Source organism: Carex rostrata, chromosome 5, assembly GCF_964058835.1.
Source record: "Carex rostrata chromosome 5, lpCarRost1.2, whole genome shotgun sequence".
Taxonomy (NCBI): domain Eukaryota; kingdom Viridiplantae; phylum Streptophyta; class Magnoliopsida; order Poales; family Cyperaceae; genus Carex; species Carex rostrata.
Genome location: NC_135922.1, coordinates 3,846,073 through 3,866,360, shown reverse-complemented (window position 1 = coordinate 3,866,360; position 20,288 = coordinate 3,846,073). Strand labels below are relative to the sequence as shown.

The 20,288-nt window shown below is 36.6% G+C and overlaps 3 protein-coding genes and 1 pseudogene across 4 annotated transcripts; all 4 read left to right on the top strand.

Moving 5' to 3' along the window:
* Window positions 1–1,442: 1,442 nt before the first annotated feature.
* On the top strand, window positions 1,443–2,936 carry LOC144554292 (acyl transferase 7-like; annotated as a pseudogene). Its single transcript, XR_013511592.1, has 2 exons — window positions 1,443–1,960; window positions 2,090–2,936. The product of XR_013511592.1 is annotated as an acyl transferase 7-like (transcript).
* Window positions 2,937–6,732: 3,796 nt separating this feature from the next.
* Window positions 6,733–8,288, top strand: LOC144554291 (acyl transferase 7-like). Its single transcript, XM_078302619.1, has 2 exons — window positions 6,733–7,245; window positions 7,364–8,288. The coding sequence occupies exons 1-2, from the start codon at window positions 6,811–6,813 to the stop codon at window positions 8,204–8,206; spliced, it is 1,278 nt and encodes a 425-aa protein (XP_078158745.1). The 5' UTR covers window positions 6,733–6,810; the 3' UTR covers window positions 8,207–8,288.
* Window positions 8,289–9,923: 1,635 nt separating this feature from the next.
* On the top strand, window positions 9,924–11,573 carry LOC144554290 (acyl transferase 7-like). Its single transcript, XM_078302617.1, has 2 exons — window positions 9,924–10,459; window positions 10,581–11,573. The coding sequence occupies exons 1-2, from the start codon at window positions 10,025–10,027 to the stop codon at window positions 11,421–11,423; spliced, it is 1,278 nt and encodes a 425-aa protein (XP_078158743.1). The 5' UTR covers window positions 9,924–10,024; the 3' UTR covers window positions 11,424–11,573.
* Window positions 11,574–13,916: 2,343 nt separating this feature from the next.
* Window positions 13,917–14,517, top strand: LOC144553717 (uncharacterized). Its single transcript, XM_078301924.1, has 2 exons — window positions 13,917–14,000; window positions 14,080–14,517. The coding sequence occupies exons 1-2, from the start codon at window positions 13,917–13,919 to the stop codon at window positions 14,515–14,517; spliced, it is 522 nt and encodes a 173-aa protein (XP_078158050.1).
* Window positions 14,518–20,288: the final 5,771 nt, after the last annotated feature.

Genomic DNA, 20,288 nt, shown 5'->3' with positions numbered 1-20,288 from the left:
GTGTTCTTAAGTTCAGCAAGTTGTTGGTGAACTCAAGTTTAAAACCCGTCAAATCGACTTCAGATGACAAATTCGAACCGTTGAAACCCGCCTACCTTACGAGTGATCCGTCTATATGTGAAAATTTTAAACATTCGAATTAATTTCGTATAAAATTAATCGGTCAAAATTAGAAGGTTAATAAATTAATCTTAATGTATTTATTTTTTGAACATTTTTTGACCGTTTGACTTTATACTAAATTAATTCGAATGTTTAAAATTTTCACATATAGACGCATCACTCGTAAGGTAGGTGGGTTTCAACGGTTCAGATTTGTCATCTGAAATCGATTTGATCGGTTTTAAACTTGAGTTCACCAAGGCTGGATCAACTTAAGAACACCCTAGTTCTACTTATTTATTAGTTTATATTGTTGCTATATTTTTTGTCTTACTTGTTCATTTGCATTGTATATTTTATACTTTGTATCATCAGCAACTCATTTCACCATCTAAATTAGTTTGGTGGTATGTAATAATTGGTATAGTGGGTTCGTTGGCTACTTCGCTTTTTATACACCATCTAAATTCTGACAATAGATATCCGATAGGTAGCCACCAAAAAATAACAAACTGGGACCAGCAGGTACATTGAATTAAATAACATATATATAGAATCATATCATATCATATCTAAAGTTTCACATTCCAATTTCTTAGAAGGAAGTTGATACTCAGCAGTCAGCACAATTCAATCTTTATTGGCTTGTTTGGAAGCAACACATGACAGAATTGACTGTAGCTTCTCTAATTTCAACACGCTCGCTCGTGTTAAATGCACACCCACTAAAGAGCTTTTCATTTGGATATTAAAACAAGACAAAGGTTCATTCTTTACGTGTAAAAGGGAAAAAGTATTAGTTGAAATATTTGGCGTAGAGTCAAACAAATTAATGAGTAATCAACACAATAAAAGCCCCACCGACAGGGGCGGACACAGGATTTTTGTCAGGACGGGGCAATAATCGGATGCAAATAGCTTATCGGGTACAATTCAACATAACAAAAAAAATACCAATCAATATAATAAAAATCCTAAATTACTTGAAAAAAATCAACAATTCAACATTTATAGGGAATTTGAAATCAACATTTTGGTTCAACTTGACAGCCTCTGCCTTTGAATTAAAAAAAAAAGTAAAATAAATAAAAACATTTTGGTTCAACTAATTTTCGCTATTTGGGATCAGCGCTTATTTGGGCTCCGCTAATTTGTTTCGCTCAGAGTTTATATGGGCTCCGTTCCGTCTATTAGAATTCCAGAATGGGCTACAGGGGGGCAATTTGAATTCCAGGGAGGGACAGAGGTCCGAAAAGCAGATTTTTAGCACTATTTTTGAAAATCCAGCGGGGGGAAGCTGACCCCTGTGCTACAGTGGATCCGCCCCTGCCCACCGACACCCCTTCCTCTCTCATCACAAACTTTCACACCTCTCCATTGATTAACAAACTAACAAAACCTCAACTCTTCCTACCCTAACACTATGGCACCAAAAGCCACCGTGGACAAGATCTCGCAAACCCTAGTCGCTCCGGCTGGGCCAACACGCACCGGCCCATTGCACCTCTCCTGGCTCGACAGGTACCCGACCCAAATGGCATTGATCGAATCATTGCACGTATTCAAGTCGGTTCAAGGGATGCATAAAGACCCGGTGAAGAAAATAAAGAGTGCCCTAGCCGAGGCCTTGGTGCACTACTACCCATTGGCCGGTCGTCTGGCTAAGTCGCTTGATGGAGAATTGCACGTGTCATGCGAAGGGCAAGGTGTGTGGTTTATCGAGGCGAACACAAGTTGTGCCCTGGAGGATGTGGATTACTTGTAGTATCCATTGATGATATCAAAAGATGAACTGTTGCCTCATCCAATGCCTAAATTGGATCAATTTAAGGAAGATAAATTGATTCTTTTGGTCCAGGTAATTGATAGATTCTTTCTCATTGCAATATTTTCTTGTTTAGCATAGGAATATTTTTGCAGAGCCATGAAAAGATATTATGTAATAAACTAATAATCATATTAATGTGGCATATCTTTCTTTGGACAGGTTACACGATTTACATGTGGTGGGTTTCTGGTCGGTTTCTGGTTCTGCCATGCCGTAGCTGATGGCCCGGGCGCAGCACAGCTAATGACCGCTATTGGAGAAATTGCAAGGGGCCAAGACAAACCAACCATTGAGACCGAGTAGTGCCGCGAGGTCATACCCGACCCTAAACATGCACCAAACGGTCATTTACCAAAACTGACAAACACTCATCTTCAATTGACATCTCCATCAATTATATTAACCATTTCAAGAACCAGTACATGGAGCAAACTGGCCAGTGGTGCTCTGCATTTGAGGTGTTGATTGCCAAGGCATGGCAGAGCAGGACGCGTGCAATCAATTTGCACCTGGTTCGGTTGTGCACCTTGCATTCGCCATGAATGCAAGGCCCTTGTTGCACCACAAACTCCCGGCGAGCGGAGGTTTTTACGGGAATTGTTACTATATTATGAAGGTTTCAGCCGATAGCGAGAAAGTTGTAAATTCCTCAATTGTGGAGATTGTGAAGATAATCAAAGATGGCAAGAAGAGGCTGTCCATTGAGTTTGCGAAATGGGCCAAGGGGGGCCTCAAGGTAGATCCTTATCAAATAACGTCGGACCATGACACATTACTTGTTTCCGATTGGACGAAGCTAGGGTTCGCCGAGGTGGATTACGGATGGGGCCCGCCGGCGCACGTGGTCCCTCTAACGAACTTAGATTACATCGCCACATGCATACTTGTCAAGCCATGGGCCAGTAAGCCAGGTGCCCGGCTGATCACGCAATGTGTGACCGCCGAGAGTGTCACCGGCTTCCATGAAGGCATGATAGCCTTGGACAGTTAGATATCTAATTATTTTTTTCCTTTTTTTGTTATATTTTTGGAGTTTAATTTTGAGGTGTGACAGTGGGGACAAAATCCTTGAATAAAGAAAATGAAACATATGATAACTTATATTTTTTGGATAGGGAAATTTCAAAGCCTTGGACAGTTCTGATATGTCCTTCCTTTTCGTCTCCGTACACATTATCGATAGGAGAATTCTACATCCTCTAACGGTAGTATAGTATATTATTTACCGACAGAAAAGATATGATTATCCCATCAGTAATGAATCATGTATCAATATAAGGTGAATTTTTTTTTTAACTTTCATTCATAAAATTAACCTGCCTCCACAATTTGCTAGCTTTAGAAGGGACGTCTAATTGGTTGTTAATCTATAGAAGTGGGTTGTCTAATCGATTGTTAAGCTATAGATTTAGTTAGACAACATTTTTAGGTTAATCTATAGCTCAAGCAGTGCACAAACATAAATTGCAATCATTAGCTCTTTATTGTTAAATGGAGTTACACTAGAGAAACTGTCATTTCTCATAGCACATTCTCTCCATTAAATAATAAAGAGTAAAAAAGCTAAGTCTGTAGAAAAATATATGTAACTGTCATTTATTTCGATATTTAAATCACTCACATGCAATAAATTGCAATCATTCTCAATTACTCTAATTTCACATGTGATCTTATCTCAAATCTTAATTACTAAAACGTAATCAACAGAGAGAAAATTGTATGAATCAAAGATAATTTTTCATTTCTTTATTATTACTCAATTACAGTACTGGTACATCTCTATTTATAAAGAGAGATTATGCTAACCTAATTATGGTTAGACTCTTGATTAGAGTTCTAACAGCCTATGCTCTACTGTTACATTATAACAAACAATCCTAACTAACTATTAGTTACACTCAACAGTATCTAATGAATAGTTAGTTTTATCTTCTGTCTTGATTAATTCGGCTAAGGCCGGATTATCTCTATGAATTACTTTAATTTCACCAAATCACTCTACTCTAGTTACTAGTTGGTTCATATTAAATTGAAAGACGTACCTAAACTGAGGAAAATTACATTTATATTTGAGTAAGTTTTTACATTATTTCAATATTGATGGCTTAAATTAATTATTGATTCATGCCTCAAGCCTATATATAACGAATTTACTTTTCTTTTCTTTAAACAAAAAACTCATTCATATATAGCAGAAAACCAACATCACAATCTTAAAAATACGGAACATATATTAAGGAAGAAGAGAGAGAAAAAATAAAATAATAGTGTTGGGGTTATTTATATATAAAATGTTAATATAAATAATATCAAGTTGTTAATTAAGATAGTAATAATTGATTTTTAATAACAAAAAATATATTCTTCACAATAAAAATATATACTTTTTTATGAAAAATTGATTTTCTCTAATATCTAATATCCAAATATTATATGAGATTTTTAAAACTTCCATGTGATTAATTAAGTTTTCTCACATGATATGTATAGTAGGTAAGCTAGTTACTTGAAACTTGAAAGAGACGGCGAAAAGTGTGCCAAAAAAAATAAAATAAAAATAATGTGTGAAGATGGAAAATAAATGAATGATTCTTCATTGTAAAAATGTGACAAATCATCTTATCTTACTCACATTGTAAAAATGTGACAAATAACATTATCATGCATGAATTGTAAATGAACAAAATACATTTTTTTACATTAGTAATAAAAAGTATACATTTACATTACTATTTGATAGCATTATATTTTATTTGAGTGTCTCGTGTTGCTGTGAAGGGATCCTACAAATTTTAATTTGGACTGAATTATCTCTTTCCATTGAATGTGAACGATGCAGAAATTTCATGCGCGCAATTAAGAAATTCAAACCAAGTCAACAAGCATGAAAATGGGTACATATCTTGACAGGACTGCTTTTAATTTATACATAACACTACAATTATAGAGTTCAAAACAGTTCTCTTCATGATATTTGCTCTCTGCATTAATAAAAAATAGTCTTGTCAAAATGTTTACCTCTTTCTCTTGTATTTTTTCTAAACAAAAAAAAAACTAGATAATGTGTGAATTGTATATGTTTAATCTAATTATCTATATATGTTATTTTAATTTCTTTATTCTATCATGATTCATTAACATACAAATAGTTTAGAATGAAATTGTACATTGAATGATGAGTGAGTCTATGGTACTATGCATATTACGATTTGTTACTGTGCTACGGCTCTATATTCGAGTTTTTAAATCTTAACGGTCGATCCGAACCGTTCATCTTGTTCTCCATATTAATATGTGTTTGGAGACCAAATTTTATATTTTTTGAAATTTTTTTACTATTTTTTTAGATTTATTAAAAATCACTGTTTTTGGATGGTCCAGAATTTTCAGATCAAGTGATTTTCTAAATATCTAAAAAAATAGTAAAATATTTTCAAAAAATGTAAAATTTGGTCTCCAAACACATATTAATATGGAGAACAAGATGAACGGTTCAGATCGACCGTTAAGATTTGAAAACTTGAATATAGAACCGTAGCACGGCAACAACCCATGATATGCATAGTACCATAGACTCACTCTTGAATGATTGTTAGGTATATATATACTTTATTTTGACTTCGCATAGAGACACAAGAAAAAGTTCCAAAAAGTTAAACAGGAAAAAGGACTTATGATACTTTTGATTTTTCATTCAATAATATCATATGATGGCTTAGTTAATGCGCAGTGGGATAAACACTACTTAAATATCTGGTAATAGATATCCGATAGGTACGTAGCCACCAAAAAATAACAAACCGGGACTTTTATCGTATTCACATCATATCATATCATATCCAAAGTTCATAAGTTTCACATTCCCATTTCTTGGAAGAAAGTTATTCTACTTAGCTCTGATACGGAACGTAACATTACAGCTACGATACGACATGTGTGTCAGTTATGTATTGTCACTTGCATATCGCGTGATGTGATCAGTTTTTGATAAAAATAAAATAAACACGACACAAAACACAATATAAAAGACAATACAAAATGGCTTGATGACACGTTTATTTTTACCAATATATAGTTCTTCATTTTAAAATTTTCAAGAAATATTTCAATTTTTTAACTTTTCTAAATATTTTTAATAAACAAATTTAAAAAATATGATTTAATGTAATGTAATTATTCATTTATTGTGACTACTCTCATTATTTTAATTATAATACGTGAAAATGAATTAGATTACGACATGACACAAACAGCATAATAATTACGACACGTGACCAAAAAAGTTTCCACTCTAGTGCGTTGCTATTGTGGAGTCAACAAATGACAGAGTTGACTAGCTTTTCTTTCCAGCACACTCGCTCGTGTTAAATGCACACCCACTAAACAGCTTTTCTTTTGTATATTAAATGCACAACCATAGGTCATGTTTGGTTGTGAAGTAAGAGGTGGAGTAAATCTCTTATTTCACGCTTAAGAAATTAAATGAGGAATAACATAGGCGGTTTAAGATGGAGTAAGATTTGAACTAAACCGGAGTAACTTACACTATCTAGAGAGGTGGTTTAGCTTACTTCACCAAATATGATTAACTTACTCCGATTTAGCTTGGAGTAAGAAATTTAATCCGGTTTAATTTTACTCCACAACTAAATATGATCTATGTAAAAAAGATGTACCTATATATATATAAAAGGAAAAGTACATGTATTAAATTCAGCTCAATTCTAACTTGAAACGACTAGGAAACCTTAAAGAATGTCAACAAACCGAACACTAATCAACATTATAAAACCCCCATTGACACCCCTTCCTCTCTCATCACGGTACCTTTCCATTGATTAACAAACCAACCAAACCCCAACTCTTCCTACCCTGACACCATGGCACCTAAAGCCACAGTCGACAGGCTCTCGCAAACCCTAGTAGCTCCAGCCGGGCCGACACCCACCGGCCCATTGCACCTCTCCTGGCTCGATCGGTACCCGACCCAAATGGCATTGATCGAATCATTGCACGTATTCAAGTCGGTTCAAGGGATGCAGCAAGACCCGGTGAAGACCATAAAGCATGCCCTAGCCGAGGCCTTGGTGCACTACTACCCATTGGCTGGTCGTCTGGCTAAGTCGCTAGATGGAGAATTGCACGTGTCATGCGAAGAGCAAGGCGTGTGGTTTATCGAGGCGAACGCAAGTTGTGCCTTGCAGGATGTGGATTATTTAGAGTATCCATTGATGATATCAAAAGATGAACTGTTGCCTCATCCAAGGCCTGTGTTGGATCCATTTGAAGAAGATAAATTGATCCTTTTGGTCCAGGTAATTGATAAACCCTTTTTCTCTGCTATCTCTTCTTGTTTATCAAAGGAATATTGGCAAAGCCAAAATAACAATTGTGTAATTATCATATTAATATACCATATTTTTAATTGGACAGGTTACGCGATTTACATGTGGCGGTTTTGTGGTCGGGTTCCGGTTCTGCCATGCCGTAGCAGATGGACCTGGGGCAGCACAGCTAATGACCGCTATAGGAGAAATCGCCAGGGGTCAAGACAAACCAACCATTGAGGCCGAGTGGTGCCGTGAGGTCATACCCGACCCTAAACACGCACCAATCAGACATTTACCAAAACCAACAAACACCCATCTCCAATACCTAGCAATCGACATCTCCATGGATTATATTAACCATTTCAAGAACCAATACATGGAGCAAACTGGCCAATGGTGCTCTGCATTTGAGGTGTTGATTGCCAAGGCATGGCAGAGCAGGACACGTGCAATCAATTTTGCACCTGGTTCAGTTGTGCACCTTGCATTCGCCATGAATGCACGGCCCTTGTTGCACCACAAACTCCCGGCGAGTGGAGGGTTTTACGGAAATTGTTATTATATTATGAAGGTTTCGGCCGATAGCGAGAAACTTGTGAATTCCTCAATTGTGGAGATTGTGAAGATGATCAAAGATGGCAAGAAGAGGCTACCGGTTGAGTTCACGAAATGGGCCAAGGGGGACCTTAAAGTAGATCCTTATCAAATCACGTCGGACTATAACACGTTACTTGTTTCCGATTGGACGAAGCTAGGGTTCGCCGAGGTGGATTACGGCTGGGGCCCTCCGGCACACGTGGTCCCTCTAACGAACTTAGATTACATCGCCACATGCATACTTGTCAAGCCATGGGCCAATAAGCCAGGTGCCCGGTTGATCACGCAATGCGTGACCGACGAGAGTGTCACCGGCTTCCATGAAGGCATGATAGCCTTGGACAGTTAGATATTAATTAATTTACCTATTTATTTTTTTTGTTATTTTTTCTGGAGGTGCTCAATTTTGAGGTGTGATAATGGTGGGCAAATCCATGAACAAACAAAATGAATAATAAGTATTGCTTAATACTTTTTTACTTGTAAAATTTCAAAGATTATTAATATAACAAAATAATTATTTTGTTCTTGCCTTGAACGCTAATCTCGATGCACAACCCACTGTTGGGATTGCTCATCACCCCGGGCTAACTGTTCTTCCATTGTTCATCCCTTTGAGAAGATTTGCTTTCCATATGTGACTATAAATTCCGAAATTTTTGTGTAGCGAATTATGGCTACGTATTCAACTCATAATATATTTAACGGTTTGGATTTGATGTTTGAAATACATTATCTTGCATGAATTGTAGACAAAATAAAGACAGTTTTTATTATATAAGGAAATTTTATAAATTGCTCTACCATTCAAAATTTTCAAACAAAATACTTTTCTAAAATAATTATTACCAAAATGTCCTTGTGGCACAACAAGAATGAGACACTTTTCGCGAGGATAAAAAAATAATTTTTTGCGACGGACTATTCTAATTGTTTAATTTTTTCTTTTTGCGACGGACGACCGTCATAAAAGTGTTTTTTCTCTCGCAAAAATTGTCTACTTTGTTGTAGTGTGGCCCTTCAGTTCCCTCTCGTTCCCCCTCCCACCCCATACCTCCTATTTTTCATTTTTGTTTTTTTAATTAAGTCTAGTATCTTGCTTCATTTAAAACTCAAATAAGTTTTTTTTTTTTTCAGATTTGCGATAATTATATTTCAATTTCTTTTGTGAAGATGCAAAAAAAAAAGTGTAGGGAGAAACGATATAAGTAGCTTAAAAATCACTAGTGTCATGAATAATGATTTCTTCTCACCCAAGTGTTTAATAAATTGTTGTTGAGGTTGCTAAATTTTAAAATTTTCTGTAGTTTTCAAATTGACACATGCTCTGAAATTCCACCTTGTCTAAATGTAATAATATTTATTTTTCGATTGTTTTAGTTGAATTGTGTTTTGAAATGCTACTAAAGGTTAAATCAAATTCAGTATTTGGTGGTATATATTTTGTTGTTAGAGAGTAGCTAGCTAGGATGCTTTTTGTGAGTTTATCTAATAACAATGTGATATTATGCTTTTATATTTATTGTTCAATTGCGCTGCATTTTTTATAATTCATTGCATGCAGTTATCATTTGCCAAAGCAAAGCTGCTCATTCCACTAGTATATAATAATTGGGAATGGATTGGTTGGCTACTTCGCTTTTTCTTTGTTTAGTGCGCACTTAAATTCTGGCAATAGATATCCGATAGGTAGCCACCAAAAAATAACAAACTTTTTATCGTAGACTTTTATCATATCATATCATAAGTTTCACATTCTTTCCCGTGATCTCTTGGAAGGCAGTTGGCACAATTCAATCTTTATATTGTGTTTTTTGGGGCTATCTTTCTCTCTTTCTCCTGATCTCACTATGGCCCCATTAATTATTAATTCTTATTTCATGCATGCCAAGAATTGACTAGCTTGTTTTGATGCAACACATGACAGAATTGACTAGCTTTTCTTTTTTCAACACGTTTTCTTTCGTGTTAAATGCACACCAACTAAATATCTTTTCTCTTAAGCTTGGATATTAAATGAAGAGAAGTTCATTCTTTCTGAAAAAAGTTGAAATATTTGGTGTATAAAAGCCCCATTCACACCCCTTCCTCTTTCACAAACTGTCACACTTCTCTCTTCATTAACAAAACTAATTAACCAAACCCCAACCCATCCAAGCTTCACACTATGCCAACAAAAGCCACCGTCAACAGGCTCTCACAAACCCTAGTTTCTCCGGCTGGGCCGACACCCACCGGGCCATTGCACCTCTCCTGGCTCGACCGGTACCCGACCCAAATGGCATTGATTGAATCATTGCACGTGTTCAAGTCGGTTCAAGGGATGCTGCAAGACCCAGTGAAGACCATAAAGAGCGCCCTAGCCGAGGCCTTGGTGCACTACTACCCATTGGCCGGTCGTCTGGCTAAGTCGGTAGACGGGGAGTTGCACGTGTCGTGCGAAGAGCAAGGCGTGTGGTTTATCGAGGCAAACGCAAGTTGTGCCTTGCAGGATGTGGATTATTTGGAGTATCCATTGATGATATCCAAAGATGAACTGTTGCCTCATCCAAGGCCTGTGTTGGATCCATTTGAAGAAGATAAATTGATCCTTTTGGTCCAGGTAATTGATAAATTCTTTGTCATTGCTATCTCTTCTTGTTTAGCAGAGCAATGTTTTGGCAGAGACCTGAAAAAGCAATTGTGTTATATCATACTAATGTGCCATATTTTTAATCGAACAGGTGACACGATTTACATGTGGCGGGTTTGTGGTCGGGTTCCGGTTCTGCCATGCCGTAGCAGATGGGCCCGGTGCAGCACAGCTCATGACTGCTATAGGAGAAATTGCCAGGGGCCAAGAGAAACCAACCATTGAGGCTGAGTGGTGCCGCGAGGTCATACCCGACCCTAAACACGCACCAATCGGTCATTTACCAAAACCGACAAACACTCATCTTCAATACCTAGCAATCGACATCTCCATGGATTATATTAACCATTTCAAGAATCAGTACATGGAGCAAACTGGCCAGTGGTGCTCTGCATTTGAGGTGTTGATTGCCAAGGCTTGGCAGAGCAGGACTCGTGCAATCAATTTTGCACCCGGTTCGGTCGTGCACCTTGCATTCGCCATGAATGCACGGCCCTTGTTGCACCACAATCTCCCGGCGAGCGGAGGGTTTTACGGTAATTGTTACTATATTATGAAAGTTTCGGCCGATAGCGAGAGGGTTGTAAATTCCTCAATTGTGGATATTGTGAAGATGATCAAAGACGGCAAGAAGAGGCTACCCGTTGAGTTTGCGAAATGGGCCAAGGGGGACCTTAAGGTAGATCCTTATCAAATTACTTCGGACTACAACACGTTGCTTGTTTCCGACTGGACAAAGCTAGGGTTTGCCGAGGTGGATTACGGCTGGGGCCCGCCAGCGCACGTGGTCCCTCTAACAAACTTAGATTACATCGCCACATGCATACTTGTCAAGCCATGGGCCAACAAGCCGGGTGCTCGGTTGATCACGCAATGTGTGACCGATGAGTGTGTCACCGGCTTCCATCAAGGCATGATAGCCTTGGACAGTTAGATATCAAATTAATTTAATTATATCTTTTTCTTTTTATTTTGTTATATTTTTTGGAGGTGTTCAATTTTGAGGTGTGATAATGGTGAGCAAAAGCTTGAACAAAGAACATGAAAAATAAGCATGACTTAAATATTTTCGGCTAGTAAAAATTGAAAGAAATAGCATGCTTATGTCTGCTGTACATTATTGGGCCATAGTTCTGGACCGGGCCAAGCTATTGAAATTGACACAATCATTTTATTGGGCCTTATGAATTGAAGTAAACCAAGTTTATGTAATCAATAGAATTTAAAAAATTAAATCCATGACATCAAGTTCAGAAAAAAAAAAATTATCACGAGCACAAAAGATGTCTTTGGTAATATTTGCAGAACGGTTGGTAAAAATTTGATGGAAATTAGTGGCGTTTTGGAATAAATGAATTAAGTATTAATTTCTTCCCAGTATATATAAGAAGTGCAGCAACAATATAGCCATCTGATTTGCAATAAGTGTCGCGCTGACAATTTTAAGATTCGTGCATACTCTGCAATAATAATCGTGCATATAACTTTTTAAGTTTGTGCAAATTAAGTACTAACAAATATTATTATTGATTGAATAGTTCTGATCTGACCTCAGACTGAATTCCTCCGGCCTCTGCAAGTCTAAAATAGTTGTATGTAAATATAATTCAATCTTTCTTCTTCTTTTTTCCAATTTTCAGGTGACTATTTTTATAACGGACTAACTTTTTCTTAATATACACATATGCTTTCAATTAAAAAATAAAATTCATTCTTTGACTAATGCTTTACAAAAACTATAAAATGTACATTAATTAGAGTGGGTTATCTCTTATTAGGATGTTAACTGTCACCAAAAAAATTTGTTCTTTTGCTCACAAACAATAAATCCATCCAAAATTAAGTTTGTAATCTCTAAAAAAATTCAATTTTTACAATATCATAATTTTAGGAGTAGAACTAGGGTGCTCTTAAGCTCACCAAAGTTTTGGTGAGCTTAACTCTAAAACTTATCAAATCGATTTCAAATGACGAATCGAACTGTTGAAACCCGCATACCTTACATGTGATGCATCTACATGTGAAATTTTTAAACATTCGAATTAATTTAGTATAAAGTCAAGCGGTCAAAAAACGTTCAAAAATGAATGCACTAAAATTAATTTATTAACCTTCTAATTTTGACCGCTTGACTTTATACTAAATTAATTCGAATGTTTAAAAACTTCATATGTAGATGCATCACACGTAAGGTAGGCGGGTTTCAACGGTTCAGATTCGTCATTTGAAATCGATTTGATAAGTTTTAGAGTAAAGCTCACCAAAACTTTGGTGAGCTTAAGAGCACCCTAGTTCTACTCTAATTTTAATTTTAGACATATTGTCCAATGAGGTGGTACAGTTTATTGGCTTGAGAGTACAACCAAAAGGATTTACACTAGGAAATAAATCTGTTGTTATTCTCAGGGAATAACAGGAACCTGTTATTCTGATCCATCCATTCACATTTTTCCATGTGTTAATTCCAACGAAACATTTCTTTCAAGCACGAATCTCAACTAAAACGGTTGGGATTGGAATAACAAGATCCTGTTATTTTCAGGGAATAACAGCATATTTATTTCCTTTACACTAAACTGTGTGCTTAAAAACAGAGTACATAAGGAGAGAGAAGGAGATGCGAGGAGATGATCGGATCTAAACAATTTTTGTGTACTTGCTTCAGAATATTAATTTCGAGGAAGAAATGAGGATAATTTAACCTTTTTGTACGACATTATTTAATTTTGTGTAGTAGTAATTTTATTTTATTTTGGTTTTTTCAACACAAAGTGTAAACAAACAATATATAAAATTGACCTCAGATTAATAATCTATATTGTGACCTACATTAAAAAAAATTGTACTTGAGCTTCTCATTAGGAGACAAGTTTTTAAGTCAAATCAAATTTATTTTTCCTAAATGTACTTTGCTAGAAATGATGACATTTAATGAAGACTCACCACGCGGTCCACGCCATGCTCCCCTCAGATTACCTTTTTTATTTGTTGGATAAATGATTAATTAACTTTTCATTTTGGCAAGAAAAGGATCAGTTTGGCAATAATAATAAGAAATTGTATTATTTTTTTAACATTTGAATTAGAAAATATTATATGTGACATTTTCATAATTTTCATGAAGACAAAATAAAACCATGGCAGGCAACGGTCACCTTGAAGAGGTCCCACCAAACAGCACCAACCAAATTGCGTCAAGGCCCCTCAAGAGACAAAACAACCTAACACCACCATGATATGGCCCACTTACTGTGAGACAATATTTATCTCAAACTAGTGAGCCGGGAGCAGCTTACTTTTTATCTCTTCAAAATTGCCTTTTATTAGACACACCACCATTTTTGGCGTCTCTCTGAAAAGTGCAAAAGGAACTTTTCAAAAGAAAACAAAGAGCTATTCTCAGACAGAGAAGTAGAGAAGAGAGAGAATGAGCAAAGCACCAATCTTCCCCATTTCTGAGCCACAGCATTTCAGTGACTATGGATTCGACACCCAAATCAGCTATTTCCAGGTACCATTTTATTCATAGTTTCATCTTCTTGGTTTCTTTGCTTCTTTGCTTCTTTGCTTGATCGTTTGCTCCGTACTAGGTTTTGGAGGAAGCAAGAAGGCACGCGAAAAGAGGTAACGACACAAAACCATGCCTAGACTCGGTGCACCTGAAGCTCCAAAAACCTATCTCTAAAGACCACAAGCACCACCGCCGGACCACCGCTGGGAAGTGGTTGCGCTCGGCTGGATCCGCGTTGCTGTTCTGGAAGAGAAACAAGAAGGAGAATAGCTATTCCCTCTCTTATTCCCGCCACCCTTATTCCACCTCTTATCCCACATGCTATTCCAGTTCTTATTCCGCGTCCGGTCCGTTGTATGTCACAGATAGTTATTCTCAGGCGGAGGTGGTGACGTGTCGTGCTAAGTCGGGTCCACTTGCAGGGACTTATTTTAATCTGAGGGAACTTAATCTGGTAAGTGGGGTCCAGAGTGACAGTAGCGGTTCCTGTTCAATGCCTGTATACCTTGTCACTTGAAATTCCTCTCTGTTTATTTGGACTGGAGATGTCCGGTTTTTTGTTTTTGATTTGGGAAGTGAATCTGTGTTAGGAGATAGGAATGGAGACTGGAGGTGATTTTGGTTTGAATTAGTACTTGTCTCGTGCTAGACCTTTTTCTTTAACAGTGTACTATAATTATGACTTTTACCTACAAAAATGAATGCTAGTAGATGAGATTCAAAACCATTTTTCATTTTTTTTTCTTTTTTTATTACTTGAGAAGAACATTCATAATTACTTCCCGTGACATTTTGAAGCTTTAATTAATAGCTAGTGTTGTTGACCGTGCAATTTAATAAAAAGAGGAGGTGAAGCAATTAGGGATGAAACGCATAGTGGGAAAATTATATTTGTATTTTTTTTTTTTTTGATCGGATATCAGATATCTGTCAATATATCATAAATATTTTTATAATATATACTAAATAGTATATGTCGAGTAAAGCTAATATACACTTAAGTGTACCGTACTCTTAAGTTTAGGCCGTTTGATTTCTTTAAAAGTCGTGCAGATTTTTTAAAAGTCGTGAAAGCACGACTTTTAAATAAATCGAACGGCCTAAACTTAAGAGTACAGTACACTTAAGTGTAGATTAGCTTTACTCGTATATGTCTACTATTTTAATATGGATAATTAAAATTCAAAATTATTATTGTATCACTGTATTTGGATATCAGATATTTATATCTATTTTTTTAATACGGATCCAGATTCAATCGGAGCAATGGTAAGAAAAGAAAATGAATAAAAACAATTTATGTAGCTAAATATAGGATCAAATATAATAGCTAATGGATGAAATTGCTTCACCTATAAGTATTTATCTAGCCCAAGAAATAATTTATGTTTGGCAAAAATCTTATGTCAAAATGAACCAAAGTAATTATATTTGATCCCACACGCTTACACCTCTAATTAATTCTGTTTTTCTTTTAAGGAAGAATTTCATTTATCTCCCTAAATAGTTTCAATATTACGTATTTTCCCTTTCAAAATCAATAATTACATACTTATCATTTAAAATTGTAACAACTCACATATTTATCGAATCCATTATATTTAATATTAATTTTATATAAATTGTCCTTCAACCCGAGTTAAGGGTTAATTGCCAATTCTCCTTCTTTGTTTCTTTACGGGTTCATAACCCGAATCTGGTACTAGTCTCAAGTAGCACTGTACAAGTGCTTTGTTCACTTGTTCTAATAATTGTGATGCCCTGCTAAATCGTTACTGAACATTTGCATAATTGTCCCTCAATTTATCTTTATACTCATATAGTATTAATTTTGCAACAATTAATAGCAAATCAATACTTTTACTTTTTATGTAAATTGTATGTTATTCGAACCCAAACCCAAATTCAAACTCGAATCCAATTTCTGCCTCTCCCTGACTCAAATCCCTATGCCACTACTCATGAACATTTATAATAATTAATTATCAAGCACATTTGATGCAAATGATGTGACTAATGAAAATTTGCTAATAATTCATGACCTGACTATGGCCTAAAGATCAGCAAATAAACAGGAAAAAAATGGAAGAAAAGTCATTTTTTTTAGTTTTCTTCAAGAAAACTATGAAAAATAACTTCTCTTCCATTCTCCCATAAAATAAAACCTTCACTAACATTATATTTAATGAATATATATATGTGAGTTATTGTGTATTTTTACTATTAATTAATGGTATGACTTAACTAAATTAAAACCCACTAACAGTAAAGCCGAAATAAAATCTTACACCAAAATAAATTATTTGATCGGTTCATCCGACAGCTTCACGAGATTTAATTTATGGTTCTTGAAACACAAAATTATTTTTCTCCAGTCAGATAAAGTACACCCTTAATTAATTATAGGAAGCATCAAGCTGTACTCCGGTCACAATTTCTCATTCCGTCTCCCGGACATTAACTACTTGAAAAGACCACTATTTAAATGGGAGGGACTTCAAACAACATCGCAAAACAAAAGAAAACGTAAAACAAAAAGAGCAAGACGATGCATAACCGGCAGCGCAAGTGCTAGATTTTTATAAACAATATTCATCTATAAAATGACAAATATTCATACCTACAAATAGTAAAGTGCTAATATGTGTGTTATAAAGTATTTAAGAGAAACATACATACGTCCTGTACTTTTAGTTATATTATAATTTAGATACGTAAATTAGTCGTACAAAATTTTAGAGAAGAAATGTTTATCTATTGTACGTGTTTTTCTAATTATTCCTAAGTCGAGCAATTCATTATTTTATAACTAATCTAATTCTACGCGTAATTAGTCGTTTCGAATCTAAGTCAAAAATAAATATTTCTCGTTGCTAATTAATTGTTCTTTATTAATTAGCAACGAGTTTTTGTACAAGTTCGAAAATGTTTAAATACATATTTTAATTTAAAAAAAAACTTATTATGAAACTTTTATTTTATTTTAAATATGTGGAGTGCTTTAATTTTATGCGATTCTTTATTTTAAAACCTAAATTTTAAAGCCGCGTTTTTATCCGACTAATTACGTCTTTTGACCTAAGTCAAATTCCAAAATTTAATTCAAATTCCTTTTAATCCAATTCTTTTGTATTTTCGGATTGGGCCTATGCCCAATAAAATTAAAAAGGCTCCCTCAACATTTATCTATTAAGGTCTACATAAGCAAAGGCCCAAGGGCCTCAATCAATTTAATTAATTAATTCACAAGCCTAACAGCAAAGGTCACAGCAAAGTTCACGGCTCCAAACTCAAATTCCCGATTTTTTTAAAAATACCCAAAAAAAAATTGATTTTATTAAAAATAACCAGTTTTCAACTGAAATTTTAAAAATACTCTCCCCGCAGAAAATATTTGCGCTCTGAAATTATTATTCCCGCCCGCAGATAATATCTGCGCTCCGACTTTGAAATTACAGATCCTCTTCACGGATCTTAAAAGCAAATGCGCGGTCCGGAATTATTCTTTGGAAGCGCAGAAAATATATGCGCTTTGGATTAAATATTCTGGCCCGCTGAAATTTTATGCGTTCCAAGCTTTAAATTATAGAAACGCTGCACAGATCTTGAAGCACCCTTTCTTCCCCAAACCCCACCCCCGTGAAATCCCTCCGCCAAACCGTACCTGTCACTGCCGCTCCACCACTGCTCCGTTCTTGCTCCGCCCCGCTCCGTTCTTGCTCCTCCCCGCTCCGTTCTTGCTCCGCCCCGCTCCGTTCTTCTCTTCTCTGTTACAGTGGTGACCGGTGAACCAGTAAATCTCCTCTCGAAATCAGGTTAGGCATTTCAATGTAATCAAAGGTATATTAATTGATTGTACCAGTACATACCGAGTCATCGATTGTACCCGTAATTAATTGATCTGCACAAAAATTCTGTGGTCTATCGACTATATTTCTAGCACCGACTACATGGTCTATCGATTGTACCCGTAATATTTCTAGCTGTCAAAATAGGAGCTGCTACCTTTCAGTTCAAGAAACTTCTAATTTTCGTTTCCGATTATTCTCTGTTTTGCATATATAAACACATTGCTTGCATTCCAATTCGAGTAATGTAACTATGTAAGGTGTTAAACCTATTTATTGCATTTGTTGATCAACTCTAGGCCTCCACTTGATTGACAAAATAATTGTTGGGAATTATTGAGAAATCATGAATAATTTGTGTATAAAATGGTTAAATATTAATACCTCTGGTTTTCTGGTATGATATTTATATATGCCATTAAGCAACTAAGTTTGATATTGTACTTGGTACCACTGGTACAATTGGGAAAGTTATGGTACTTGGTACAATCATTAATAACGGAGCGGGGTGAACCAGTAAAATCTCTGGAGCGCATATTTTTTATGCAGGTGGGAATAAAAATTCTGGAGCGCAGATTTTTTCTGCGGGTGGGAATAAAAACTCTGGAGCGCAGATATTTTGTGCGGGGGGTATTTTTAAAATTTCGGTTGACAACTGGTTATTTTTAATAAAATCATTTTTTTTTTGGGTATTTTTAAAAAAATCGGCTCAAATTCCATCACATTTTTCAGATTGGTCCTTGATTAATATAATTTCACACAAGGGCATATATTTTACCAAATCAGCCCCTAATAAAATTTAATTGTAAATTGGTCCCTACCAATTCAAATACTGGTCTAATACACCATAACAAAAAAATCTCCCAATAAGCACAAATCAAGGCACCATTCAAGTTATGGACAAATACCATACCAGATTAGACAAGGAAACCCCAAGAATTTTCAGAACCGAGAAAAGATACAAATCGACATAATCAAGTCAGAATACACAAGTTTAATTTAGGTGAAAGAGGCATAAGGGGTGCCCAAGTCTAGGTTGTTGCCAAGAACTGAAATTGTTCCTTTAATCAAGATCACACAAGCAATTTAGGCAAGCAAAAGGGCGCAGGTCAACACAGGTCCAGCCGGGAAAATCAACAACCCGAGCAAAGAACAAAATCCGATCAATTAAATGAGCATTTCAGAATTTACCCGATTAGAGCTAGCACAAGATGGAGAGGGAAAGAAACGGTCGGCTCCAAGCGAGGCTTGCGTCTCAGCCGTCCTAGGTCAATAATCGTAACGACGAGGGAATGCTCGGCTTAGAAACACTTCAAGGACAGCCAACGAGCAAAGGATTTACAGTCACACAGAAAATCAGATAGTAAGATAGGGGATTTTTCTCAACACATGAGAGAGAGGCGGAAAGAGAGAGAGAGGGGGAAAGAGAGACCCAAAAATCCATCAAACAACCATTATATAGGTCGAAATTACCAACCATGCTGCCAGTGGACGGGACTAGGGCTGTCAAAAAAGCTCGCGGCTCGTGGCTCGCTCGTGGCTCACCTCTAGCTCGCTCGCTAACAGTTCGCTCGGTAGTGGACCGAGCTGTTAACGAGCCAGCTCGGCCCAGGCTCGGGCTAAAATAAACGAGCTGAGTCAGGGGTTAGCTCGGACCGGGCTAGCTCGGCTCGTTAAGCTACAGTGGATTTAGGATTTAGTCCAGTCTCATTTTCAAAGGTGCAATTATGCAAAATTGATGTATTTTCAGTTTGGGAAGAAAGGATATGGGCTTTAGTTGCTTGAAGATGTGTCTGCTGGACGATTTCTTAAATTTTTCGAATGGGTTTTCTTATTTTTTTATTTTTGAATTTGTATAATAGCAGCCCAATAAAGTCCAGCGAGCCAGCTCGTCAGCTCGCGAGCTAGCTCGGGCTAGATTATCACAAGCTGAGCCAAGACTTTTGGCTCGGGACCCCTATGTCCAGCTCGCTCGGTCCAGGCTCGGGCCAGAATTAACAAGCTGAGCCAAGATCCAGCTCGGTCCGAGCCAGCTCGTTTACAGCCCTAGACGGGACAGAGCAACCAAAGTCGCAAGAGGGGCGTGGGTTCGCTGACTAGCAAAGGGACGGGCGTACGGCGCCACAGAGAGAGAGCGGAGCAAAAATCAAACCGCGAAATCCTTCTCCAGGAAGGAAGAAAAAGAGAGAGCACGGGAGATGTGGGCCCTGCGGATCAGTGAGAGAAGAGAGGAGAGATCAGGTGTGGGGTGCGCCACACAGAGACAGAAGAGAGGAAGAGGAAGGCCTTGCCTCCTTGCGCGAAACAGAGAGGAAGACGAAGAGAGGGAGGGGGTCTGGTGGACCCGAAATGGGCATTTAATTTGGTTAAATCCAAATTTTCAACTTTAATTCAAGCTTCAAGATTCGTGCAAACTTAAAGATAAAACAAGTGAACGAAT